The sequence below is a fragment of the Carcharhinus amblyrhynchos genome, chromosome 11, assembly GCF_965287045.1.
Source record: "Carcharhinus amblyrhynchos chromosome 11, sCarAmb.v2.hapA, whole genome shotgun sequence".
Classification (NCBI taxonomy): Eukaryota; Metazoa; Chordata; class Chondrichthyes; order Carcharhiniformes; family Carcharhinidae; genus Carcharhinus; species Carcharhinus amblyrhynchos.
The window spans coordinates 76970793-76998597 of NC_137334.1; the positions used below are offsets into that span (position 1 = coordinate 76970793).

The 27805-nt window shown below is 39.6% G+C and overlaps 1 protein-coding gene across 3 annotated transcripts in view; it reads left to right on the forward strand.

Moving 5' to 3' along the window:
• Window positions 1-27805, forward strand: part of mbd5 (methyl-CpG binding domain protein 5) — a 218560-nt gene that overhangs the window by 117157 nt on the left and 73598 nt on the right. For all 3 annotated transcript variants that reach the window (XM_080199390.1, XM_080199391.1, XM_080199392.1), the window contains exons 2-5: window positions 1246-1943; window positions 20991-21093; window positions 23637-23817; window positions 25206-27305. In XM_080199390.1, the coding sequence (XP_080055516.1) occupies window positions 1834-1943; window positions 20991-21093; window positions 23637-23817; window positions 25206-27305 (2494 nt within the window). In that variant the 5' untranslated portion in view covers window positions 1246-1833. The remainder of the gene's footprint in view (window positions 1-1245; window positions 1944-20990; window positions 21094-23636; window positions 23818-25205; window positions 27306-27805) is intronic.

The window sequence follows — 27805 nt, forward strand, 5'->3', positions numbered from 1 at the left end:
GACTAATGTGTCTTTGTTCATATGGTTTCCGCTCGATTATTTACTGGAAATCTGTATTGTTCCTTGACATGCAAATTCACTGCCTCACCTGCGTGTTTGCTCTTTTTCTTCTGCAAGTGTTTCCTTTGATGTGCAATCTTCCGTTATTTATGGAGGCCAGCATGGCAGTCAGTTCGTGCTAAACAACAACCCAGTGATCTTGGTTGAGGGAAGAGAATTCATCTGTATATGCCTCTATGAATAGAGCTAAGCAGCCATTTGTGTCCACGGGAAAGTGTAAACATGAGATTGAACATCTACAAAAGACACCATCTCCCACGTTGCGACATATCTCTGCAATACATTGAAATTGAATGTTTTTAAGGCAAGGATCCGAAAAGATCAGCCATGATCTTATTGAATGGCAGAGCAGGCTCGAAGAGCCAGATGACCGACTCCTGCTCCTCGTTCTTAAATGCTTATTAACTACCAATCTAGATTATGTTCTCATGGTCAGCACTAGGGTTGGAACTCAGAACATTGTGATTTAAATGTTATCACTGCATTTGAAGGTGAAGGCAGATCCTAAAAATTCTGTGTTTTTTTTTGGTTGATTAACTGAATAAGTGCCTCTTTTCACAACCAGAATGTTCACATTTTGTGTTTTTTTTTAAACCTGAATTGCATTACAATAATTCTATAGATTTTTGAAGCTATTTTGAGGTTTGCATTTACTGTATAGCATTGAAAGACTGTTTTGATCTGTTGGTGAAATGAGCTGAATACATAATGTATTACAGGGATATTAACATGATTAAATCCTAAACAAAACTCAATTGAATTGATGAACAAAGTCTTCAAATAAAAGGCATCAGATCATTCACACCACACAGTTTCTGTGCTGGCTTCTGATGCTATTTTGTATGGAATCATGGGGCTTAGTGTATAAAGATGGAGGAATTTAGATATTGATTCAAGTTATTAGTTAATGACACCAGTCTATTTGTTAAATTAGAAAATCGCCCTTTTGAAGTTTATTTAAAGCAAGAAGAAGAGCTGGCTTTCATTCAAATGTTTTCTAAATGCTTAAAGTTTGTGTTTTAAATAATGCATTGGGTTGATGCAGTGTTTGATTAGAATTCGTACCTGGATATCAGTCTATGCTTAAAAGTATCTTATAGCACATGTCTATTGCTATTTTTTGATAAAATAATTGTTAATCTTGGATAGAGTATTAATCAAAACAAAACTCTTGTATATTTGCAGGATTTTTTATGGAGGCTTGAATCATTCAAAACTATGGAAGTGGTGAGGAGCAAAATAAAGAGGCTGTTCTGTTGAACGTGGGAACCATCTGTATTTTGGACGTGCCTGGAAAATATATGTTAAAGAGAAGGATGTGGTCTACTGAGGGTTCAATTATAGGAGAATTGCCCTGATCCTGTAAAGTCAAAACCAGTCTGCAGGAATCTGTAAAGCTGAATAAAACTGCTGTATGTCAAAACATATATTATCCTTCTTGAAACCTACAACTGAATAAAGGTTTTTGTGAACCATGTGCACCCTGATTAGAAGGCAGCTGGTTCTCTCCATGTAGCACTACTCTATAGCTCCAAACACTCTGAATCATCCCACAACACTAAATGAATGTGGATTATTATGAGGCAGTGACTTTGTATAAAATGGTAGCATTTGAAGAGATGATTCCTCATTGAACTGGAAATCTTCCTGAATACTTCGTACAGTGAACAAGCACTGTACCATCTGGTCACGTCTGAGGCCATGATGACATGAAATCCGAAGATATCATCTGACTTCTGATATCTTTGAGGTGTCACAAGCAGAAACTTAAAAATGAATGGAGGAAATGAGAATGATGGTGAAAAAGATGGCGGGGGACCAGCAATTCAAGTTCCTATAGGATGGCAGCGGCAAGTTGACCAGAATGGAGTACTGTACATGAGGTATGTGTTCTGTGTTCTTTTTAAATGTTTCAACTTGCAAAATGGAGAGAGGTACGTGCAAGGAAATAATAAATTTAACTTATTTTGGATTTGAGTGCAGTGTACATGTAAACTATGTTCAAATAACTGTTTCCTCACATTTTATGTAGTAATGTTTTTACTCATAATTTCTTGCACAGTTGGAACTGGACCCCAACTCGATTATTTTGTAACTTGCCTTGCTGTTTTTCATTTGCTGTTTGTGATCTGTCTACTCAGCACAGTTAGGGTTAATTCAGTTTGTTCCATTTCAGTAGAATTGGCTTTTTCGAGTGGTCAACCTTTTCAAAAATATACCTGCCATTTTATTAAGAACACTTCTTGAAAGCTTGGTGGTAAATGAGTCATGAGATTCAATAGTTACACAATTCAGGAATATAGTAAGTTTAATCTGTAATTTATTTATACTCGGGCTGAGCAAGGTATAGTGGGATGGTGCCTATTACAGTGGACTTCCTGAATAGGAAAAAGAAAAAGCCAACAGGTTGTGCCCCCCTGGCTGCTCTTAACCACTGTGTTAGAATTATACATGCAGATGCCAGCTGATAGTTGTACTGGGATTTGCTATTACTTTAAATGTTCCCAAAATCATGTGCACCTTCTTATGAAGGGTAGATTGTGGCTGATGCACATGAAAGTGTGCTACTTGCAGAACTGTGCTCCAGCACTTGGGTAGAGAATGTTTCAAAAGAGGAAACATGAAGAAGTAAAAGTAAATTTAAATGTATTGTTGAATGTTTAACTAATGCATGTGTGCAGTTTTCAAAGATTATTTGATATTTCTGTGTCACTGCTTGAGGACCTTTTGAGGACTGCTTTCTGGCTGTTACTGATACCTGCAAACATACAATTCCCATTTAAGAGTATAATTTGAGGTTTTTTTAACTAACTCTATTTATCGTACGGTTTTACTTACCCCACATTTTAGGTTGTCTTCTTTTGTTTCTCATTTGAGATATTGCTGGTAGCATCTGAGACGGAATCCTGCCAGTTGTTTAATCTCTCAACCTACTATCTTTTCCATCCTTTCTACATTACTGTGGTAATAGAATAGGGTTTCTTCTTGATTTTAACAAATCTTCACTTTGTTGGGGATAGCTGATTGCTACCCTCTTTTCAACAAAGTTTTATAATGTACATTGATACTATTACAGGAAGTTTCTTTCATCTAATGCCTTTTGTATAGAAGATGACCCATGGTACTATTCAAGGACAAAATGGAACATGGAGATGTTGGTGGTAGGCAGCCATGTCAGCTTTTTGCAGAGTAATGGTGGGGAAGGCAGTGAAAGGGTTTGTACATTAAGATCAGGATTTCAAATTTGAGCATTGCTGGGCATGCAGTCATGCGAACGTACTTGAAGATTTGCTGGTACATCAAGCCTGACATCATGACATAATGCATATACTCACTTGCACTTCAGCCCCTCAAATGATTATGTGGACTAGTTTGAAACTAAATCTGGCAAATTCTTTTCCTAACATTTAAGTTCCAGGAGAATACAGTGAATGTTGTTTACGTGCTATCTAGAATAGTTAGTTAAAGGACATAATCAGCACAAACGAAAAGCATAGACTACAAATCACAGCTGCTAAAATCTGGCTTATCATCCTCCACTCTGCGTAAACTCATGCAAAACGCTGTTGTATATCTTTTCATGTGCTGAGTTTATTTGCTCATTACTCCCGTCATCACTGATCTCTACCGACTGCCCATCTTCAAATGCATTCAATTCAGCATCTTCAGCTTTGCATATGAATCCTTCATGATTATAGACTGGTATCTTCATCCATTATATCTACAATTTCTTACACCCCATTTCTTAATTGCAAAGCTTTCCTTCCACTCACTCTACATTGGGGACATTGGCCCCTCAGCTACCTTGGTCTTGCCACTCTGCTTCTGTACCTCTCTGTCATTTTTAAAATTTGTGTCCAAACTCTCAATCCTAACTTTCAACTCCCCCTTTCTAATCCTCCTCTTCCCAGTTCAATATTCATACTCCTTTATTTCTACTTTTGAATATCCAGCAGCATATTTTCCTACATTGAAGGCAAACAATTGTGGCTGTCGTTTCATTATCTGGAGGGGGGGTGGAGGCATTGTTGGTTGGTGTGTGCAAGCAGTGTTTTAAACTGTCTCACTTGGTTTTACCAGATGATCTGTTCTTTGAGAGTGGTCTGTAATAACTCCTCTGCAGCTAATTGGGTGTTTCTTACTTTTTGGTTCAAGTCTGACTTGATTTAGAACGTATTTGATAATTTTTGGCTCGATTGTGGTGCACTTAACCTTGGCATAGCTGGGGAGCTCTGGGAGGATAAGAATTCGAGTTGGTAAGAATGGCAAGTGTTATAATCCAGTTCGGGAGCAGTAACATTTTGTTTAAGTAGGCAATGTTTGAAATCTCAGTTACCCACAAGGAGAATAAAGACACAAGATTCCAGACATTTTAAAGAAATGACATAAACTTTACTATACAAAGTCAGAAAAATAAAACCATCTAAAATATTTATCTTTTACTCTAATATTCAGAATTAGCATGAGATAAATATGAATTAATAGCCAAACTGTGGTCAAACACTCAGGCTGCACATTAAATGTCAGATGTGACCAAGATGCAGAATTCTCAGCAAACAACCCAAATGTCAGAGGTTTTTGTGAATCAGAAAATATCAGTAAAACTTCATCTCCCCTACAAGGGATTTCAGTTCTTCACTTTAAAAGATCTAGCTTCTGAATTCTCAAAGTCGCAAGAGTTGGACTGCTTCAATAACTGCTCACCTCCTGATGACTCATCTCTCCTCTTGAGACTGTATTCCACAGGATTCACAAAGCTGTGCTCTCACTTTGAATTACCAGCACAATTCTAGTTGTTTTGCAGACCACTAGCTGCACACTGCCCTGGGTTTCTCCAGTCACCTGATTGCACCAAGCTATATATGGCTCCTAAGCTTACCTGGACTCCAACTTCCTGGCACAAAATCAGTCACCTGCTGCCTTCTCCTTTTCTTGGGACTTCTGTGAGCACTAACCACCTGGAGTCTGTTAATAGCTTCAAAGGTGCCTCTCTGAGCTGCAAACCACACTGGGTCCAAACTGCAACCAACTCACTCTTGAAGCAAACACACAGATATTGAAACTTGAAAACTTTAAGCTCCACCCATCTTCGTGGCAACATAGGCTTTCAGGGTTCATAAGAACATAAGAAATAGGAGCAGGAGTAGGCCATCAAGCCCCTCGAGCCTGCCCCGCCATTCAATAAGATCATGGCTGATCTGTCGTGGCTCAGTTCCACATTCCCGCCCTCTCCCCATAACCCTTAATCCCCTCTCTTATCAAAAACCCATCAACCCGCGTCTTGAAAATATTTAGCGAGGTAGCCTCCACCACTTCAACGGGCAGAGAATTCCAGAGATTCACCACCCTTTGAGTGAAGAAGTTCCTCCTCAACTCCGTTCTAAACCGCCCCCCTTTATCTTGAGGCTGTGCCCCCTAGTCCTACTATCCTTTCTGAGCGGGAAGAGTCTCTCCTCCTCTATCCTATCCATCCCATTCATCATCTTATACGTCTCAATGAGATCTCCCCTCATTCTTCTAAACACTAACGAGTACAAGCCTAGTTTATTCAGCCTGTCCTCATAGCTCAACCCCCTCAACACACAATGCTTTTAAACTAATTTAGCTCTAACTCCCAAAACAAAACATCTCTCTGACTGCACTTCTTTGCAAGCATTGTGGACTTAACTGAATAAGCCCACCTGCTGTTTTATGGCTCCAACTCTTCAATTCTAACCCTATTAAACAAAAGTGACCATTAAACATAGGAGCAGAATTAGACCATTCAGCCAAATCAAGTCTGCTCCGCCATTAAATCATGGCTGATATGATTCTCATCCTCATTCTTCTGCCTTTTCCCTGCAACCCTTGATCCCCTTATTGATCAAGAGCGGCGGAGGCTCAGTGACCTGGCCTCCACCGCCCTCTGTGGCAATGAGTTGCACAGATTCACCATTCCTTCTCATCTCTGTTTTAGAGGATGGTCCCTTCATTCTGAGGTTGTTCCGTCAAGTCCTAGTCTTTCCCACTAGTGAAAACATCCTCTCCACGTCCACTCTATCTAGGTCTCTCAGTATTCTGTAAGTTTCAATTAGATTCCTCCTCATCCTTCTAAACTCCATTGAGTGTAGACCCAGACTCCTCAACTGCTCCTCTTAGGACAAACCCTTCATTACTGGGACCATTCCTGTGAAGCTCCCCTGGACCTTCTGCAAGATCAGCACATCTGGCCCAGGCATGAAGCCCAAAATTACCCACGACACTTCAAATGGGGTCTGACCAGAGCACCATTCAGCCTCAACAGTATATCACTGTTCCAGTGTTCCAGCTGTCTAAAAATGAATGCTATCATTGAATTTGTCTTCCTAACTGCCAACTGAACCTACATGTTAACCTCAAAGTCCTGCTTCTTTTTTAGGTGTTTTGACAGACTCTAAATCCCAGCATTTTAGTTACATCGAAACATATATAGAAAACAGAAGCAAGAGTAAGCCATTTAGCCCTTTGAGCTGCTTCAGTATTCATTATGATCGTGCTGGTCGTCAAATTCAATACCCTGAACTTGCTTTTCTGTCCATATCCCTTGATTCCTTTAGCCCCAAGAGCTTTTTCTACTTCCTTCTTACATCACAGGACATTTTAGCCTCAACTACTTTATGTGGTAGTGATTTCCACAGATCCACCATTCTCTGGGTGAAGAAATTTCTCCTCATCTCAATCCTAAAAGGTTTACCTCTAATCCTCAAATTATGATGGCCAAGTTGTGGATTTCCTCACCATTGAGAACATTCTTTCTGAATCTACCTTGTCTAATCCTGTTAGAATTATGTAAGTTTCTGTGAGATCCCATTTCATCTTCTAAACTCTGAAAAACATAATTATAACCAATTTAATCTCTCCTTGTATGACAGTCCTGCTATTCCAGGAATCAGCCTGGTAAGCCTTCCTGCAATCCCTTTGTAGCTCCCTTCCTCAGATTAGGACATGAAAAATGCGTACAATACACCAGGTGTGGCCTCACCTATGCCCTGTACAATTGCAGTAAAGATCCCTATTCCTATACTCAAATCCTCTCAATACAAAGGCCAACACGCATTTTCCTTCTTCACTGCTCGCTGTACCTGCGCAGTTACTTTCGGCGACTGATGCACAAAGGCAGCAAAGTCTCATTGACTATCCACCTCTGTCCATTTACACTCATTCAACTAATCTGCCTTCCTATTTTTGCTACCGAAGTGGGTAACCTCACATTTATCCCCATTATACTGCATATGCCCACTCACCCAATTTGTCCAAATCATGCTGAAACGTCTCTGCATCCTCCTCACAGCTCACTCTTCCACCCAACTTTGCATCATATGCAGACTTGGAGATAATACATTTCTTTCCTTGTCCAAATCATTAATATATAATCTTGTCTTCACAAGTTTTCCAAGAATTAAACATTTACCTCTGAAATATTAACATCAACTATGAACGAGACATTTATCTCTCGAGATTAAGATGGTAGTTCAGTCAGGATGAGTCAGGAAATCACTGTGGTATGAGCTGACATGACTATTGTGTTAATTCAGTTTGTTTCACAAGAAGCCAGAAGATCTATTAACAAATACAGTAAATCTTTCCAAGCGAGCAGCTCTGTGGATAGCTGTACCATGTGACACACTCGCACTTTTCCTGGTTCAAAATTCTTTTTCCCTTATTCTTCCTTTTGAAGTACCCAGGGACATTTTACATTAAAGTTGCAAAAATAATGGATATAGTTGTTGCAGCCCTCCTCATCTTTCATGGAGGGAGGTTATGCAAGGAACAAACTTACCCCAAACTTATTGCAGGGTTCAAACTTCAATTTCCTGAGCTGTGCTGAGTTAATGAATCTCAATCAGGACAGAAGCAGGAACACATCTGATCTGCGCCAAGATCACTTGGAGTCATTCGCAATTGTTTCTTTGCTAACCATGTGTAGATGTCGAAAGAGGACAATATCACCGTGGCTGTAATATTCCTCCCGGTCAAATAGTTTGCTACTTTTAACTGGCTTGGCTCCCAAGATAAATTTGTGAAGTGGACGAGACACCACAGCATTCTGGAAGAGCTTGTTAGATTGCAAGGATCTCATGGCCAGCAAGGACTTGTGTATCTCTGCACTGTTATAATAAAATTATTAAAATATTTTCAGCCTGAGCTTCAACCAACTCATTTGAGGCCAACTTTGTTTTTTTCCAAATGAATTTGATGGCTGAAAACTAGCTTTCTGGACCAATGCAAAGTTTTAGAAGACTGACTGCTGCAAAATACATGCATCATAACAGTAACTAGACCCTTGCAACAATAGCTTCTTGTGTGCATTGTTGATACCTTCACATCTTCTTGAAAAAACTGCTCAAAAAGGTTCTATTATATCATGCCACCCATTTCAAACTTTTTTGCACAGCTCCCAAAAATAGTGTTTGGGAGTTTTATGTATCATGCTAAATTTAAAGTCAGATAGTTCTGTTTTTTGCCATGGGGTCTTTTAATTGCCCCATAGCAGTAGTTAATATGTTTGGAAAATTACAGCACAGGAACAGGCCCTTGGGCCCTCTAAACCTGTACTGACCATGCTACCTGACTGAACTCAAGCCGTCTACCCTTCTGGGGACCATATCCCTCTATTCCCATCCTACCGACGCCCCTTATAAGTCACTATCTCCCCTGGCAACAAGTTCCAGGCACCCAGCACCCTCTGTGTAAGAAAAACTTGCCTCGTGCATCTCCTTTCAAACTTTGCCCCTCACACCTTAAACCTATCCCCCTAGTAATTGACTCTTGCACCCTGGGAAAGAGCTTCTGACTGTCCTCTCTGTCCATTCCCTTATAATCTTGTAGACTTCTATCAGGTTGCCCCTCAACCTCCGTTGTTCCAGTGAGAACAAACCAAGTTTCTCCAACCCCTCTTCATCGCTAATGCCCTCTATACCAAGCAACATCCTGATCAATCTTTTCTGTACCTTCTCCAAAGCCTCCACATCCTCCTGGTAATGTGGCGATCAGAATTGAACACTATATTCCAAGTGCGGCCTAACTAAGGTTCTATAAAGCTGCAACATAACTTGCGAATTTTTAAACTCAGTGCCCCAGCCAATAAAGGCAAGCATGCCGTATGCCTCCTTGACTACCTTAACCACCTGCGTTGCCACTTTGTGACCTGTGTACCTGTGCCCCAGATCCTTCTGCCTATCAATACTGTGAAGGGTTCTGCCATTTACGAATATTTCCTATCTGTATTAGATCTTCCAAAATGCATTACCTCACATTTATCCGGATTAAACGCCATCTGCAATATCTTCACACAAGTCTCCAACTGATCTATATTTTGCTGTATCCTCTGATGATCCTCATTTGCTATCCGCAAATCCACCAATCTTTGTGTTTTCCATAAACTGACTAATCAAACCGGTTACATTTTCCTAACACAAAGGTCCCAGCGCTGTTCCCTGAGGAACGCCACTTGTCATAGCCCTCCATTCAGAAATGCACCCTTCCACTGCTACTCTGCCTTCTATGACCGAGCCAGTTCTGTATCCACCTTGCCAGCTCACCTCTGATCCCATGCAACTTCACCTTCTGCACCAGTCTGCCATGAAGGCCTTACAGAAGTCCATGTGGACAACATCCACTGTCCTATCCTCATTAATCATCTTTATCACACCCTCAAAAAAACTCAATCAAGTTAGTGAGACACGACCTCCCCTTCACAAAACCATGTTGCCTCTCACTAATGTGTCCACTTATTTCCAAGTGAGAGTAAATCCTGTCCCAAAGAATGCTCTCCAATAATTTCCCCAATATGACTTAAGGCTCATAGGTCTGTAATTACCTGGATTATTCTTGCTATCCTCCTTAAACAAAGGAACAACACTGGCCATTCTCCAATCCTGTGGGACCTCCCCTATAGCCAATGAGGATACAAATATTTCTTTAAAGGCCCTGGCAATTTCCTCCTTTGACTCTGTATTCTGAGGTATGTTCTATCAGGCCCTGGGGACTTGTCTACCTTAATATTTCTCAGGAACTCAATACCACCACCTTTTTGATCTCAACATGACTCTAACTAATTACACACCCTTTCCCAGACTCATCATCCACCAAGTCCTTCTCTTTGGTGAATACTGATGCAAAGTAATTTAATACCTCACCCATTTCCTCTGGCTCCATGCATAAATTCCTTCCCCTGTCCTTGAATGGGCCAGCCCTCTCCCTGGCTACCCTCTTGCTCTTTGTATGTGTATAAAAAGCCTTGGGATTTTCCTTCACCTGCTGGTCAATGATTTTTCGTGACCTCTTTTAACCCCTCCTTACTCCTTGCTTAACTTTCTTTCTACTTTCCTTGTATTCCACACTTGCTTCATGTGTTCCCAGCCTCCTAGCCTTGACAGATGCTTCCTTTTTCTCTTCATCTCTCATTATCCAAGGTTCCCAAAAAATTGCCACACTTATCCTTCATCTTTACAGGAATGTGCCGGTCCTGAATCCCTATCAACTTATACTCGAAAGCCTCAAGTTGAGTTGTTTTGATTATCCAAAGTAACTATCCTGATGTTATGTAGTTCCAGCAATGCTTCAGTTCAACTTTAACCTTCCGAAAGCCAGTCAGGTCCAGCGAAGTTTGTTTTTCTGAATATTAGTGAAGTGTTTCTAAGTGCTATGTAGGATCATCTAAAAAAAAGTAATTGAAGTGTGAGCTGAATTTCATAGATTTTAATTTGCAGCTGTGTAGTGCATTCAAAATATGGCAGTCTTGCAGATCCAGGCATTTGCTGGAGAAATTGACATGCATTCACTGAATTCTTCCCTACTTAATTCCATTAATGAGAATACATTTTTCTGTAGCTAAATATAAAATCAGTGCCTTTTAAATAAGAAGCCTGTATATTGATCAGTCCTGGTCTCCATAAGAGGTTTAACTTGCATTGTTGGAATTTTCTGTCACTTATGAAATGTCTACAGATGAGGCTTTCTGTCCAATTATTTTTCAGCTGGGTTTCTCCCTATCCCATTGCCAGCCTGCACAAAATTCACCCATCTCTATCTAGGCCAGTATATGAAAAAATAGTTTGAGATGAGGATAGCATATCCTTCAATAGAGTCCTCGGCATTTGTGTTACTTGAATGACAGACAGCTGTTGGTTTCAGACTGTCAGCATTTGGACGTGAGTGGAGGGAGACCTGAAATTCTTTCTGTCAATGAAGTTAGTGAAAGTAGTTAAAAAAAAAGATGCAGGAAGAACAGAAACTGTCCGCATCTCAATGCTGCAGCTGATTTAGGAATTGACTCAACTTTTCATGCAAATTACCAAACTCTGTTACCCTTATAATGCACCCCAAATGATGGGGAATTGGCACAAACGGTAAGCAAAGGCCATCCTTTGCACTTAATCTGCTCAGGATCTCGCCAAGGCACCAATTCCAGAAGATTATCTTTAGAACACAAATACTCAAGGTTAAAATTGAGAGGTGCACAATTTGTTCTTGTCTGTTCCCTTAACCTTTTTAAAAATATTTCTCCAAACTGCTGATTCTCTCTATTAGTTATCAACATACGTCACTCTTTTTATTTTGTTCATCTTAATCTGTTGGCATTTCATATGTTCATGCCATAATGTGATGTCAAAATTGACAAATTTCATAATATACTGGGATATGACCAAGGAGATTAAAATTGTTCGCACTACTCGAGGTGCACTCTCACCAATGCCCTGTACAGTTATAGCTCCCACTTTTATATCCCATCCCCTTTGCAACGAAAGTTAACATTCCATTTGCCTTCCTACTAACTTATTGTTCATGCATGCTAACTTTCTGTGATTCATATACAATGACTTTACTCCAGGATTTTATTGTCTTCTCAGAATTTATATACTGCTGTTCTGTTCTTAATGCCAAATGAGCAACTGCATATTTCCTACATTATATTCTGCCTCCTAAATTTTGCCCACTCACTTAACCTATCTATATCTTTTGGCAGATTTTGTTTCCTTACCACTTGCTTTCATAGAAACTAGAAGCAGGAGTAGGCCATTCGGAACTTTAAGCCTGCTCACCATTCATTTTGATCATGGCTGATCATCGAATTAAATATCCTGATCCCTCTTTCATTTCTGTCTTTGTCTTCTCTGCAAATTTGACTACAGTGCACTTGTCCCTTCATCCAAGTCATTGCTAGATTACTCTTATGCTCTAATTCCTCCCTTTTTTATTACTGTCCCTTTGCTGCTTACTAAACTTTTCCCAACATTAAGGCCTACCGCTTATCTTCACAGTATGCCTTTCCTTTCACTTTGATACATGTTAATTTTCCTTCACTTTGATACATGTTAATTTTCCTTAGTTAGCTGTATTGGCATGTCCTTCTCATACGATCTTTCTTTCTTTCTCAGAGGAATATGTTTTGTGCGAGAGTTAATAAATATGTCTTAACTGGCTATCCCTACTTTTATTTTCCCAGCCCAGTATAGCCAATTCTGTCTTTGTACCTTTGTAATTGCCCTTATTTAAATTTAAGACACTAGATTCAGATCCAAGATTTTTATCCTCAAACCGAATGCGAAATTCATCATACTATAATCACCCTCACCAGCAGGATCCTTTTTCTGTGAGGTCATTAATTAACCTTGCTTCATTGCATATTGCCTAGTCTAAATAGTTTCCAGAACATATCGTTCTAAGAAACGATCAGAGGTATCTTTTATGAAGTCATTCTTTGACAATTTGATTTGTCCAATCAATATAAAGATCAAAGCCACCCATAGTTATTGATTTTTTATTTGATTTATTTATTATCATGTGTTAGTATACAGTGAAAAGTAATTTTTGCATGTTGTGCAGACAAAGCATACTGTTCATAGAGAAGGAAACGAGAGAGTGCAAAATTTAGTGTTACGGTCATAGCTAAGGTGCAGAGAAAGATCAACTTAATGCGAGGTAGGTCCATTCAAGAGCAGGGAAGCTGCTGTTCTTGAGTCTGTTGGCACATGACCTCAGACTTTTGTATCGTTTTCCCGACAGAAGAAGGTGGAAGAGAGAATGTCCAGGGTCTGAGGAGTCCTAAATTATGTAGGTTGCTTTGCCATGGCAGCGGGAAATGTCGACAGAGTCAATGGATAGGAGGCTGGTTTGTATGATGGATTGGGCTACGTTCATGACTTTTGCAATTTGTTGCAGTCTTGGGCAGAAAAATATTGCAGTATCTTTCTTAATTTTCATTATTTCTTGGATTATATTCTACCTAACAATATAGCTGCCATTCAGGGGCCTAATAACTACTCCCACCATGACTACTTTTCCATACTATTTATTTATTATCTGCATCAAAATTTCATTGAGAAGAATGGCCTTAAGATCATGAGACCTTGCCAGTGCATCACTAAATTGTAAAGAGAAGAATTAATGGGTACCATTTGAAGACCAGCAAAATATGGTTTTGAAAATCTGGAGGGAAACATTCTTAGTTATGTTTCATACTCATTTTTTTACATTTTCTAAACAAAGTTGAAAGTGGGACGGCGGCGTGGGCTCGTTGGGCCGAGGGGCCTGTTTCCCGTGCTGTGTTGTTCTTTGTTCTTTGTTTATTTGTTAGTGTCACAAGTAGGTTTACATTAACACTGCAGTGAAGTTACTGAGAAAATCCCTGAGTCGCCACACTCTGGCGCCTGTTCAGGTACACTGAGGGAGAATTTAGAATGGCCAATGCACCTACATTACAACAGTGGATATGTTTCAAAAGTACTTCATCTGCTATAAAGCACTTTGGGATGTCTTGAGATCATGAAAGGTAGGGTAAAGTTTGTCTGTCTGGCCCTGTTTTTGTCTTACTGTCTTGAAGAATGTTTCGGATTTCTGAACAATCATTTTGATAGCAGACCATCTATCAAGTAGATTGTCTGGTTCCAGTTAGTGGTAGCATAATATTGTTTTGTGGTAATAATTGGCATACCAGTATTCAACAGTCTTGTGTGTTGAGCAGAAATGTAGGGAGAATTCTTTCAGAGTAACGTGATGCCAGCAGGAAAAAAGTGCCATGGACCGATATTGCACAAGTTCAGAAATGTGTTAGCACAGAAGTGTGGAAGGTTACACTTTTTCAGTTCTGAAGCCAATTTATGTTTTTCAAGTCCACCTGAGAGAGAACAGGCAAGGATGCAGTTTAATTTCCCAACCAAAAGGCAGCACATGCAATGATTCTGCAGTCTCTCCACACTGCACTGAAGTGTCAGTCTACATTGTGCTCAGATCCTGAGGTAGAGCTTGAATCTCAGACATAATTTTATCACTGAGCTAAAGCTGAAATATAAGTCACTAGTTCAATATCTATAGTACCATGACACAAGTGAATAGTGTCCTTGATGGTTAACAATTTAGATCATAAATGTACTGCTGCAAGAGGCTATTAATGCACAAGATTAATTTTAAAGTTGCTCTAATTTATAAACATTATTCTTCTAAACTCCAGCATGTACAAGCCTAGCCTGCTCAGCCTTTCCTCATAAGACAGCCTGTCCATTCCAGGTATTGGTCTTAATAAACATCATCTGAACTGCTTTCAATGCACTTGCATCCTTCCTTAGGTAAAGAGACCAATACTTTACACAGTATCCCTGATGTAGTCTCACCAAGGCTCTATATAACTGAAGCATGACTTCTCTACCTCTGCATTTAATTCCTCTTGCAACAAACATTAACATTCCATTATCTTTCCTAATTGCATGCTGTACTTGCATAAGAGTAGGCATAAATGGGTTGTTTTCTAGTTGGCTAGATGTAGCAAGTGATGTGTAACAGGGATCAGTGCTGGGGCCTTAACTTTTTACAATTTATCCAAATGACTGGAATGAAGGGACCAAAGATGTGGTTGCTAAATTTGCTAATGACACAAGATAGTCAGAAAGTAAACTGTGTAGAGGACATAAGGAAGCTGCAAAGGGATATAGATAGGTCAAGTGAGTATACAACATGGAAAAATGTGAAATGGTCTGTTTTGGCAGGAAGAATAAGATTTATGCAGTAGGACAATTTTTGCATCTCAGAGCTCGGCAATCTCTGACCATTTAGATAATGATTTTTTTCAATCCACGAAGTTCTTGCAGTCCGCTGTGCAACTATAATAGAAGTTTGAATTGAAATTGAGGAGAAAATCAAATTCTCAACTTTGATTTTAAAAACCGAATATATGAGAACATTGGTATGGTGGCACTTTATGCGAGTATGTTCTGCAACAGGAACTGAACTGCCAGCATTAAGGACTGAAAGCAGAATTCACTTTTTTAATGATGATATGTTTTAAGAGTAATACAGAAAGTAGCAAAATTCAGAAGGAAAAAAGAATGATGCATCCTGAAGAACAGTATGATGCCCAGTTTAATTTACCCATGAGGCAGAATTTTGCAACTCTCTCTTTAGTGTTATTATGAAATATTTAGTGTTGGGATTCCAGATGACTGTAGACTGCTCTCCCCTTTGAGGGAAGAACTGACTGATGGTGATTTAACTAGAGAATCATAACACATCTGGCTGAGGGTCAAGGGTGAGAAGATTGGTCTTCATGAATAACCTACAGTTATCAGTGAGAAGGGATTAACATACTTGACAGAAGATTGTAAGAAGGAATATAGTTTCAGCGAAGAGCTGGAATCTAGAAAGTTTATTCTGAAAGAAACCTCATTGCTTCTAAGATTATAATTTATTATACAGTAGATTTCTCGACTTATTAAAACCTTTTCATGGCATTAGTGGGATTGTTGAACCTATCCAAATTACTGATGATGATGCATGCACCACTGAGATTCCTTTCCACTTAAAGAATTGGGTGAAGATTGCTTTGATATTCTCAACTCACACTTGTACATATATTTTTGAAACATCTATTTGCACATATCAAGATGTGTGCAAATGCGCTTACAGTCAGAAGATGCAACAACTGCTTTAGTAAGTAACATTTATGCTGAAATGCAACTGCTTTAAACTCTAAAATGAGATATTTTACATGGTTGAAGGCTTTTTAAAACAAGTTCCTCTCTTTGATCAACCTCTTCCACTTTTAGAAAGAAGCAACTTGCATTTAAAATACTTCATTTCTTTATCCTAAAGTGCTTCAATGCCAATTAATTGCTTCAAAAGTGGAGTCACTGTTGTTAATCTATCCACAGTAACAAGCCACGTACAGTTTGGAGCTGAATGACAATTTATTTTGACGTTGTTGAGGGCTAAGTCTTGGTCAGCAAATAGGAAGAAGTTACCTATTTTTCTTCATCTATGGCATCTTTCACATCCAGCTGAACAAGTGAATGGAAACTAGATATAATATCTCAGCTGAAAGGTGGTACCTCTAACAATGTAATTATTTACAATGCTATAACCATAGTGTCAGTCAAAATGATTCTTTCAAGTCCTCAGTGCGGCTCAAATGCATGACTCTGGTGATGAACCAAGCTAACACATGTTGATCAGTGTAGGTTAATCAAACAAGCCAATTATTTTACTTTTAGTTGTTTTATGCTTGCCCATCATAAAATCGCAAGTTTATTTAAAATATAATTCTGTAAATTAATGAGCTTTGTATTATCATTCTGATGTTTTCTTTTATTCCCATTTAAACAAATTTACCTGATAATTTTCGAGTTGCCTTGCTTTTTATTGACTATCATACTTACTATTTTTATGGTCTTTTAACTGGACCAAAAAGGTGACAAGCCAACTGTTATCAAAGATGATCCACGGCACAATTTATATCACCAAAGTAGTTTAGTTTGCCAAATGGCTTCCTGATATTTCGCGATGCCAAGCATGAAATGCTGAATTAGAGTTTTATGTTAACTATCGCACCAGCCTATTTCCATGCTGCTCTCATCACCAGACACGCAGAACTACTTTGTTGAGGATCAGTCCATTCCAAGAATCAGCAATATGCCTCAACGTTTTTCAGAGTGGTGTTGAGCTTCTTTCAGAAACCTTGAGAGGAAGTAGCAGTGTCCCGTCCTAAGAACATAGGAACAGAAATCAGCCATTTCTATCCTTGAACCTGTTCTGCTATTCAATGAGGTCATGATTCATTGAATCCCTACAGTGCAAAAGGAAATCATTTGGCCCATTGAGTCTGCACAGACCACAATCTCACCTAGCCCCTATCCCCATACCCCATGCTTTACCCTAGTAAGTTCCCTGACACTAAGGGACAATTTAGCATGACCAATCAACCGAACCTACACATCTTTGGCCTGTAGGAGGAAACTGGAGCACCCGGAGGAAACCCACGCTGACACGGAGAATGTGCAAACTCCACATAGACAGGCACCCAAGCCGGGAATCGATCTCAGGCCCCTGGTGCTGTGAGGCAACAATGCTAATCACTGTACCACCGTGCCACCCCTAATTGATTGAACTGCCACTTAACTATATATATGTCTGCCTTGTCCTGTATCCCTGAGTCCCATGGATTAGGAAAAGTCTATCAATGTCCGATTTAAATTGACGATTGATCTAGCATCAAGTATCTTTTATGGAATAGAGTTCAAAACTTCTTCCACCTTTTGGTGTAGAAGTGTTTCTGGTGTAGAAGCCTGACTCTAAATTTAATCTATACCCTTTAGTCCTAGACTCCCTATCCAGTGGAAATAGTCTCTGTCTTCCTATTCCATCTGTTTCCCTTAATGTCTTGAAATCTTCAATGAAATCATCTCTTAATCTTCTAAGAACTACTGCAAAGGTTATGGGCCTTAACATTCTGGCAATAGCGCTGAAGACTTGTGCTCCAGAGCCAGTCTTGTCCTTAGTCGAGGTGTTGCAGTCCAGCTACAACACTCACATCCAGCTTGCAATGTGGAAAATTGCCCAACTAAGTCCTGTCCAAAAAGGAGGACAAGTCCAACCCAACCAATTATCATCTGTCAATCTAGCCTTGATCATCTGCATATGATGGAAGGAGATGTTAAGAGTGCTATCAAGCAGCAATTGCTCAGCAATAACCTCCTCAGTGACATTCAGTTTGGGTTGTGACAGTGCTACCCAGCTCTTGAAGCTATTACAGCTTTGTTTCAAACATAAGCAAAAGAGGTGAATTTGAGGTGAGGTGAAATTGATTGCCCTGGACCTCAAGATAGCATCGAACTGAGTGGCATCAACATAACCTAGCAAAACTAAAGTCAATGGGAATTGGGGGGAACTCAGCATTGGTTGGAGTCATACCCTGGCACAAAAGAAGATGGTTGTGTTGTGGATGGAGGTCAATCTTCTAAGATCAAAACATGGCTTGACCTCGATTGTGTCCTAAGGCCCAACCATCTTGAGCTGCTTCATCAATGATCTTCCCTCCAGCCTGAGGTCAGAAGTAGGGACGTTTGCTGACAACTGTACAATGTTCAGCACCATTTATGATGACTCAGATATTGAAGTAGGTGTGGGCAGTCTTCAGGCTTGGACTGATGAGACACAAATATTATTTGCCACTTAAGTGCCAGGTAATGACCACCTCCAGGACAAGGGATTCTAACCATCTTCCCTTGGCATTCAATGGTATTGTGGGGGAGGGTGTTAGCAGTGACCAGAAACTGAATTAGACTTGCAACACAAATTCTGTAGCTATGTGCAGGTTAGTGGCTGAGAATCTGTAGTCGGTAACTCCCCTTCTGACTCCCTGAAGTCTATTCTCAATCTATAATACAGAAGTTAGGACTGTGATGGAATACACGCCACTTGTCTAAATGAGTGCAACTCCAATAACACTGAATAAGCTTGATACCATCCAGTACTATGCAGCCTGCTTCATTTGCACCTCATCCACCACCAAACATTCTCTTCCTGCATCTCTGATGCACGGTGGCAGGAGTGCATAGTACAGGATGCACTACAGCATCTTGCAGAGGCTCTTTTGGCAGCATTTTCAAACCTATGACCTCTCCCATTTAGAAGGACAAGGATGTCATATGCATGGGAACAGCATTACCTGCAAGTTCTCTCCAAACCATCCTGACAAGAAAATGGCTGACCACTACCTTATCAAAGGTAATTGGGGATAGGCAATAAATGTTGGCCAGCTAGTAATGTCCACATACCCTGAAAGATTTTATTTTTAAGTGGAAGTAGTGCTTTATCAATTAAGTTACAGAGAGCAAGACCAAGGCAGCTGAATGATTTGTCAACAAGAGAGGGGGGAATGGACAGGCTATGCTAAATCCAAGAGTTGTAGTAATTATAGGCTTGCTTCACAAATCACCACAATGATTTTGTGCTTTGAAATCAGTGGACAAGTGGCTGTCATAAGTTCACACTAGCAGCACTGATGTACATGCAAATAATTGTTTAGTGTAAGGTCAATAACATGTCAATTTTTTGCATTTAGCATGAATGAAACTGGAGTGCATTTAGTTGTGCAGACAAAGTAACATAGAACTGCAATCGTCTGGAATTTTCAAAAGGACAATTGACTGGCAAATAGGAAGAGTTTGTCTAGAAAATGAATACAGATAACTTCACACTGCACTAATTCAACTTGCTTTATCTGGTGTAATATTGAAGGTGAAGAGGGAATAGGTTCCTTCTCATCATGGGTTGATAAATGAATGAACTTTTTGTCCCTTGTTATTGTTTCAGATGATTTGTACTATTTAAACATTGTTTGAAGTTTTGGACATATCCATTACATTCTACAGATTTGGTAACAACTTAGTAGACAACTACATCCTTTAAGTTGGCACTGACTTAGAACTTTATATTGCATAGTAATTAATGAAGGAGACCATTTAGCTCCTGAAGTCCATACTGACTATCCATGGAGTAATCCAATCAGTCATACTCACCCACTCCATCCCTGTAGCTTTGCAGGTTTATTTTCTTCAAGTGCTCATCCAGTTTCCTTTTGAAAGCATTGTTTGTTTCACTCCCACCACCCTCATGGGCATTAAGTTCCAGGTTATTACCACTCGCTGTGTAAGACCGTTCTTCCTCACATTTCCCGATGAATCTCTTACCCTAAGTCTTCAATCTGTGTTCCTTATTCTTTGTAACCTGTCATAATCTTGTTCACTCCGATCTCCTTTGCTCCAAGTACTCCACTAAAGGTTATACCGAACTTTTATAACGGTTTAGAATAACCTCCCTGCTTGATGCTGAGATTGATGAAACTCAAGATTCCACATACATTGTCAACCAGTCATTTTCAAAGATCGATGCTGATGCACTCCCAGGCCTCTCTGTTCCTGTGGTACTTTGTTAAATGATTTTTTAAAATTCAGATAGACAACATACACTGCATTTTCTTCATCAACCTTCTCTGTTACATCATCAAAAAATTCAATCGCAAGTCCCGTCCAATTTATCTATCTTCCCACACTCTGATCAACCTCCCTATTTCCAGTTCACTTTGTTTATAAGCTGTCCTTCTCTTTCTTCATTCTACCTAACCTCTGCAACTTTCTATTGCTCTGTCCATACTCTTAATCTCCTCTTTTCTAACACTAATCTGCTGCATGTTCATGCCCCTCTCTAATAATGGTAGAACTTTATCATTTCAACCTATATTCTGGAATTCTTTTTCCAGCCCCCTTCATCTCTACACATTTTGTCAACTTCTAAAGTTCCCTCAAAACCTATTTTGGCCTCTGATTTCTGTTTGAAAGCTTCATGTAAGACTTTCTTTTTAAATTTGTTACATAACTCCTAGTATACTTTGCTATTCATGGCAAAGTGTTGTAGCTCATTTTGTTGAAATATTAATGTTAATTGTTGATTTCTCAGTGAAGGGTTAAGTCTAGATTCTGAAATATATTTATTTTTAGATGTGACAGTAGTTCGCATGCAAGCAATGGATTTTATGCTCTCATTTTGTTTATTGGAACTGTTGAACCAGCTCCTCATACAGCTTTGTTGCGACTATTATATGTAGAATTTTTCAATGTCTTTGCTTTTCCTTTTGTCTTTAGTCCGAGTGGCTCAGTGTTGGCCTGCATCGAGCAGGTTAAAACATATCTGCTTACCGATGGAACTTGCAAATGTGGCTTGGAGTGTCCTCTTATTCTTTCAAAGGTAATAAAACATTGGAAATATTTCTAATCTTTGACAGCTAATTAAATGCATTTATCACATGGTAACCATACCAAAGATGTAAAAGTTTAATTATCTATTACAAATCCGAATATTTTGCATATTACGTACCAACTGTGTCCAAATAGGCCCCAGAGTTTCCTCTACAACTTGTCTGTGTACCTCAGATAATTAGATCCGATGCTATATTTTTAGGTAGCCTCCATAGTTAGTCGATGTGGTAACATTTTATTGTAAATGCATCTTTTGTATTGTCAGATTAATAATGAGGCTATCAAAATGCTTAGTTGGATCTTCAGTTACAGCACAAACCCAAGATTGGGTAGCAAGTAATAATTGGAAACGGAAGCCCAATCTCTCCTCATCACAGCTCTTTAGCTAGTGAACACGGAGCAACCTTGATTATGTCCATGAAGATCTGTTGGATAGTTAACCTTTCCAGTCAGGAAGGAGTACAAAAACAATAACAGTGCCATTTTACGATCAAATAGTTTACAATTATGCATGCAGAAAGTACAGTGCTCACAGAAATGTGAGCAATTATTGATATTTTTCAATGCATCTTTACAAACCTTTATCCAATCTGCACATAGAAATATGAGTTGCAGTCTGTCCATCATGATGTGAAAGATCCAGGGGCACCCTCTAATTAAGAATTTCATAATGTTTTATTATTTGGTTATAAGACCTTGTTGTGAGCTGGAATCTTACTTTACTTGACAGCAGTTGATTACTATCTATACAGTATTTGTTTTTGCTGTATTTTAGTATTTTACTGCAGTTTTTAATATACATTTGTCAATTCTTGTAGAAGTGCTTCAAAAGATTGAGTTTTTCATGAAGTTCTAGTTTCAAAAATGACCTATTCAACCAATAAGTGTATATTCTCAACATCAGTACAAGTCCTCAAATTTTAACTGATAAATCATTGGTCTCAGCTCAAAGGCAGTTTCCAACTTTAAGATTTACTTCAAATGTCATAGAACTTTATTCATGACTGCTCTTGTTATCTTGTTTGCTACAAGTCATGACTTTCAAGCTCAGAATAATTAGCGTTTTGGTGTACCTGTCCTACAAGCGGATATGAGCATCAACTTTTGCACTGCTTTGGTGTAATCCTATTTGAATGTCGAAGCTGCATTGCCAAGGAAAAATACGAAATTACATAGTATACAAGTGGTTATTCTGTGTTAAAACAAGAGCTTCAGTCCACATACAAAGTTACCATGCAAGCAAACTGTTGATGTTTCCTCTAACCTAGTCCCCTTTAGAGTAAATGTGCCAGTTGAGTGTGGGTATCTGTGACAAATCTGTCTCCATCTGTTTGTTACACATTGCGTAATTCCAATGTAGTTGGTTGATACTTGGCAGAAAAGCACCCTAGATTTTTTTTTTGGTTAACAGGAAGTTATTAGTTTACAGCTCTTCGGTGAAAAATTTGTCTGTTTCTTCACAGTGCTTACAGATTCTGAGATGTGTTTGATGGTTTAAAAAAAAGGAGGTGTTTTACACTGAAGCAGCCATGCCCAAATACAGCAAGACTTGGACAATATCCAGGCATGGGCTGACAAGTGGCAAATGACATTTGCACCACACACTTGCCAGGCAATGACTCTCTCCAATAAGAGATAATCTAACCATTGCCCCTTAACATTTAATGGTATTGCCATTGTTGAATCCCCCACCACAACATCCTGGGAGTTATCATTGACCACAAACTGAACTAGACTAGCCATATAAATACAAAGAGTAGTTCAAAGGCTAGAGATCCTGTGGTGAGTAATTAACCTCCTGATTCCCCCAAGCGTGTCCACCATCTACAAGTTAGAAGTCAGGAGTGTAATGGAATACTCTCCACTTGCCTGGATGAGTGCAGCTCCAATGACTCTGAAGAAACTTTACACCATCCAGAATAGAGCAGCCCATTTGATTGCTACCCCTTCCACAAATATTCACTCTCTTCTCCATTGACGAACAGTGGCAGCTTAATCCATCTTGAAGACGCACTTCAGGAACTCACCAAGGTTCCTTTGACAGCACCTTCCAAACCGGTGACCATTATCATCCAGAAAGACAAGAGCAGCAGATACCTGGAAACATTATCATCTGGAGGCTTTTCTCCAAGTCACTCACCATCCTGACTTGGAAATATAGCACCGTTCTTTCACTGTGACAGGGTCAAAATCCTGCAACTCCCTCAAAAACAGCACTGTGTGCGTACCTACAACTCAAGGACTGAGTGATTCAAGAAAACAGCTTGCCACCACCTTCTGAAGGGCAACTAGGGTGGGCAATAAATGCTAACCTGGCCAGTGATGCCTATATCCTGTAAAATGAATTAAATAAATAAATAACACAAGTGTATCTGCACTAGAGTGGGGAAAGATTGCCTGAGTGGTTGTACAGAATTATATGTTACATAAAGTGATGATGTCCCTGAGTAATCTACTTGTTCCTTTGCGTGCAATAGCAAATCTAACAATAAATTTGGAACGATAGTAACAGAAATGTTTTCTTGCTTTTAGGTGTTCACTTTTGATCCTGGAGCAACTGTGAAACAAAGAACAGCAGAGGATGTCAAAGCTGATGAAGATTTGACAAAACTTTGCATCCATAAACGGAAAATAATTGCAGTAGCTACACTACATAAAAGTATTGAGACGCCACATCCTTCCCTGCTTCTAACCAGCCCAGGAGGTGGAACAAGTAAGTTTTCAACAGCTGAAATATTATCTAGCTTGTTTTCTGAGTGATTGTGAATTACATTATCCAAAAGTGACACAGAACTATGTTTTTATTTACTTTTATGTTACTCTGTGTCTTTAATGACGTTTTACTTTATAATCTGCAAACAATGATTCAGTATTCTGTTGACTTTCATGAAACACTGGACACTATTCAATCTGCGTTGCTGTCAACATTCTTGATTTTTAAGCTTCCAAACGTAATTATTAATAGCTGATGCAAAACGCAAGATGTATGAAAATTTATATTTCCCTCAGTTTAAAAAGTAGTTGCTGTAGTTACGTGTTTTCACTTGTTGGGAATTGAAGGAGTTTAAATTTTTTTGGGAGAGTATTTAACATTTTTGTCAGATAATGCCGATACTCAAAGTTTTACGTTGACCATTTCGTACCTTTCAAAGACCTTTTGACTGCTCATCTGTTCTGGTTATGTTGGCTAAATATCATAGAATCGAATCATAGAAGCCCTACAGTACAGAAAGAGGCCATTCGGCCCATTGAGTCTGCACTGACCACAATCCCACACAGGCCCTACCCCCATATCCCTACATATTTATCCCTCTAACCTACGCATCTCAGGACACTAAGGGCCATTTTAGCATGGCCAATCAACCTAACCCACACATCTTTGGACTGTGGGAGGAAACCGGAGCACCCGGAGGAAACCCACACAGACAAGAGAATGTGCAAACTCCACACAGACAGTGACCCAGGATGGGAATCGAACCCAGGCCCCTGGAGCTGTGAAGCAGCAGTGCTAACCACTGTGCTACCATGCTGCCCATAGTTTATTGTGTTGTTTTAGCTTTCTGTCTGTTTTTTCTCTTCTAATATCTACACTGTTCCCTGACAATTGTGCTTCTGATGTGACAGGACTTGTTCAAAAGGACAGCTCACCACATCCTTCTCAAGAGCAACACAAAATGGTCATTCCACAAACCAGTGTGTAAAACAAAAAAAAACTATCAAAGCCAAACACAATTTTGTCCTTGACTGGAGCTGTGGACCCACAGTTCAAATGGGAATCGCTGTCTAACAATCATGAGTGAGAATTCTAAATAGTTTTCTTTCTCACAAAACTCACTGTACTCAGTCTCTTTAGCTTTGAGACCAGTTGTAACATTTTTTTCTCCCTTTGCTGGAACAGACTCCCTGGGAAGGCATTTATTCAAAGTCAGTCATTATTTTTAAAGAGACCTGGATCATTAGGATTATAGGGGGATCAATTTATTTCTGGAGATAAAGCAAGGGTCGACATATGGTGAAGGAAGATGTTGATTAAAGGAGTGAGTGGTGTTACTCTGAAAGTTATGTTCTTTATGATTGACCGACCTTTCTGTTTTTTTTAAGGTGGAACTCCTATGGTGCAGTCACGGGCTGCAACTCCAAGAGCAATGAGGAGTAAATCACAAGAAGTCATGGTGAATTCCACGGTGCCAGACTATAAGAATACGTTTCTGCCTAAATTGATGACAGGGGGTCCAAATGCTGTGACACGAATTTACCAACAGGACATGTGTGGCAGTCCCCAGCAGGAACTTCATGGTTATTCCAGGCAGAGACTGGGTAGCAATGATCAAGGGCAGAAGTCTCCATATCGTGGAAGCCATGGTGGTTTATCCAGCCCAGCATCATCAGGATCACAAATCTATGGAGATGGTTCCATATCTCCTAGGACTGATACAGTGGGAAGCCCTGATGTTTTTACGAGAAATAATCCAGGCTTTCATGCTGGGCCGAACTCCAGTCCTATTCACATAAATAGAATTCCCCATTCCCCACCCACAGTTCTGATGCAAAATTCTTCGTCCCACTCATCCTGTGCTCTGGCTGGTAGGACTTCTATACCTCTTTCACCAACAATGACGACAAAAAGCCCTGTAATGAAAAAACCCTCTTGTAATTATTCATCAAACATTGATATGCCAAGAATTATGTTTCACAAACCTCCCCAAGGAGCCCCAACATCATGTGCTCTCCAGAAAAAGCCATTGCCCTCTGAAAAGGATCCATTAGGTATCCTTGACCCCATACCGAGTAAACCTAACCCAGTACTCATAAATGCATCTAATTTCCCAACAACCATGCACTCTCAGGTACCTATGATGAATGTAAACATGCCTCCTGCTGTTGTCCCTTTGCCAAGCAACCTACCATTGCCAACTGTCAAACCTGGCCCTGTAAACCATGGAACTCATGTACCAAGGATTCAACATTCAACATCTACATCTGTATCTCCTGCTCCGGTCACCTCCCCTATACACATGATGGGACCTGTCATGGGAAGAATTGAGGCATCACCACAGAGATCAAGATCGTCATCTACATCCTCTGATCATGGAAGTTTAATGATGCCACCTGCTGGTCCTCAGTCAAGCTGCAGTGGGATAAAGGTACCTCCAAGGTCACCAAGGTCATCTATGGGTTCTCCACGGCCATCTATGCCATCCAGTCCATCCACCAAGCCTGATGGGCTTCTTCATCAATACAAAGATATTCCTAATCCATTGTTGGTTGGAATGAACAATGTTCTAAATCCTCAGAGTAACCCTTTGTTTCCATCTGTATCTGTTGGAAATGTACAACAACAAAAAGGTCAGCCAGGTTTGCTAGGAATGCCCTTAAATCAAATTTTGAACCAGCATAATGCTGCCTCATTTCCAGCAAGCAGTTTACTTTCAGCAGCAGCCAAAGCACAGCTAGCTAATCAAAGCAAACTGTCTGGTAGTAACAGTAGTGGTGGAGTTGGCAGTGGTGGCAATAGTGAAGGACACAGCACTTTAAATACCATGTTTCCGCCAACTGCCAACATGCTTCTTTCAGTCAATGAAGGTCAGAGTGGGCGCGCAGCACTGAGAGACAAGCTAATGGCACAGCAAAAGGATCCTTTAAGGAAACGGAAGCAAGCAACCCCCACAGTATTGAGTATGCTAAAACAGTCTCAGATGGGCAACTCAGGCGTCCCAAAGTCTGTGATTGACTCTCTAAGGAAACAAGGACAAAATTCATCTGTAACTATGAATAACACCATGTCTCAGTTACTTCAATCTATGAGTTCACAAAGTTCTCAAATCAGTGGCAATAGCAGTACTAGTTGTGGTAGTTCCACTGCAGGTATTTCTTGTTCCTCCAACCAACATAACTTCTCAAATACCAGTCTGAACTCAGGTTCCATTCATAACCTATCGACTCAAAATTTAACAAGAGGGGAAGGTATTTCTTGCCAAAATACGAGTACTAATTTAATCCACAGTTGTCAGGGCCCAAACAATCAATTTGTTGGGATAGTCGGACAGCTCCATGGTAGTGGCAATTGTGGGCTGCTTCATCAGTCTGCAATGACTTTGGGAAATAGTTTGCATTCTAACCATCATTCAAGAGTTGCAGCCTCTTCAGCAGTAATGGTACCAAACAGCAGTGGCGTTTGTAGCCAAACCAGTGCTGACACAGGTATGGTTTTGCAGTGATGAACTTTTCATTAATCTATTGTCTTGAGATTTAAATTCAAACTTCAATTCTGGGTACATATATACTTTTTAGCAAGTGTTTTGCAATTTTAGCACAAGGATTGCGATGTATAGCACGTCGTAAACTTGGTTGAGTATTGGCCAAGTATTGTTTGATGAATTATAAAATTTAGCAGATGTATGCCATAACCAAGTTTTATTCTTGTATACAGTCACTGCAAAGATTTCCCTTTCACTGACATAAATGCATGTAGCCAAATACTTAGGTTGGTCAAGATAAGTTCTATTTGATTTAAATGTTTATTTCAAGATTCCAAGTATGGTGCTCCAGTTGCCTTTGTCATTTAATGATTGATGTGTTTCTTCTAATTTTTTTTATCATGCACGTTGCCCTGTTTTCATTTTTATGACCAACTGACTACAAACTAACATGCCATTATAGATAGGTTTCTAAAACGTTTGTGTAATCTCAGGAAGATCATC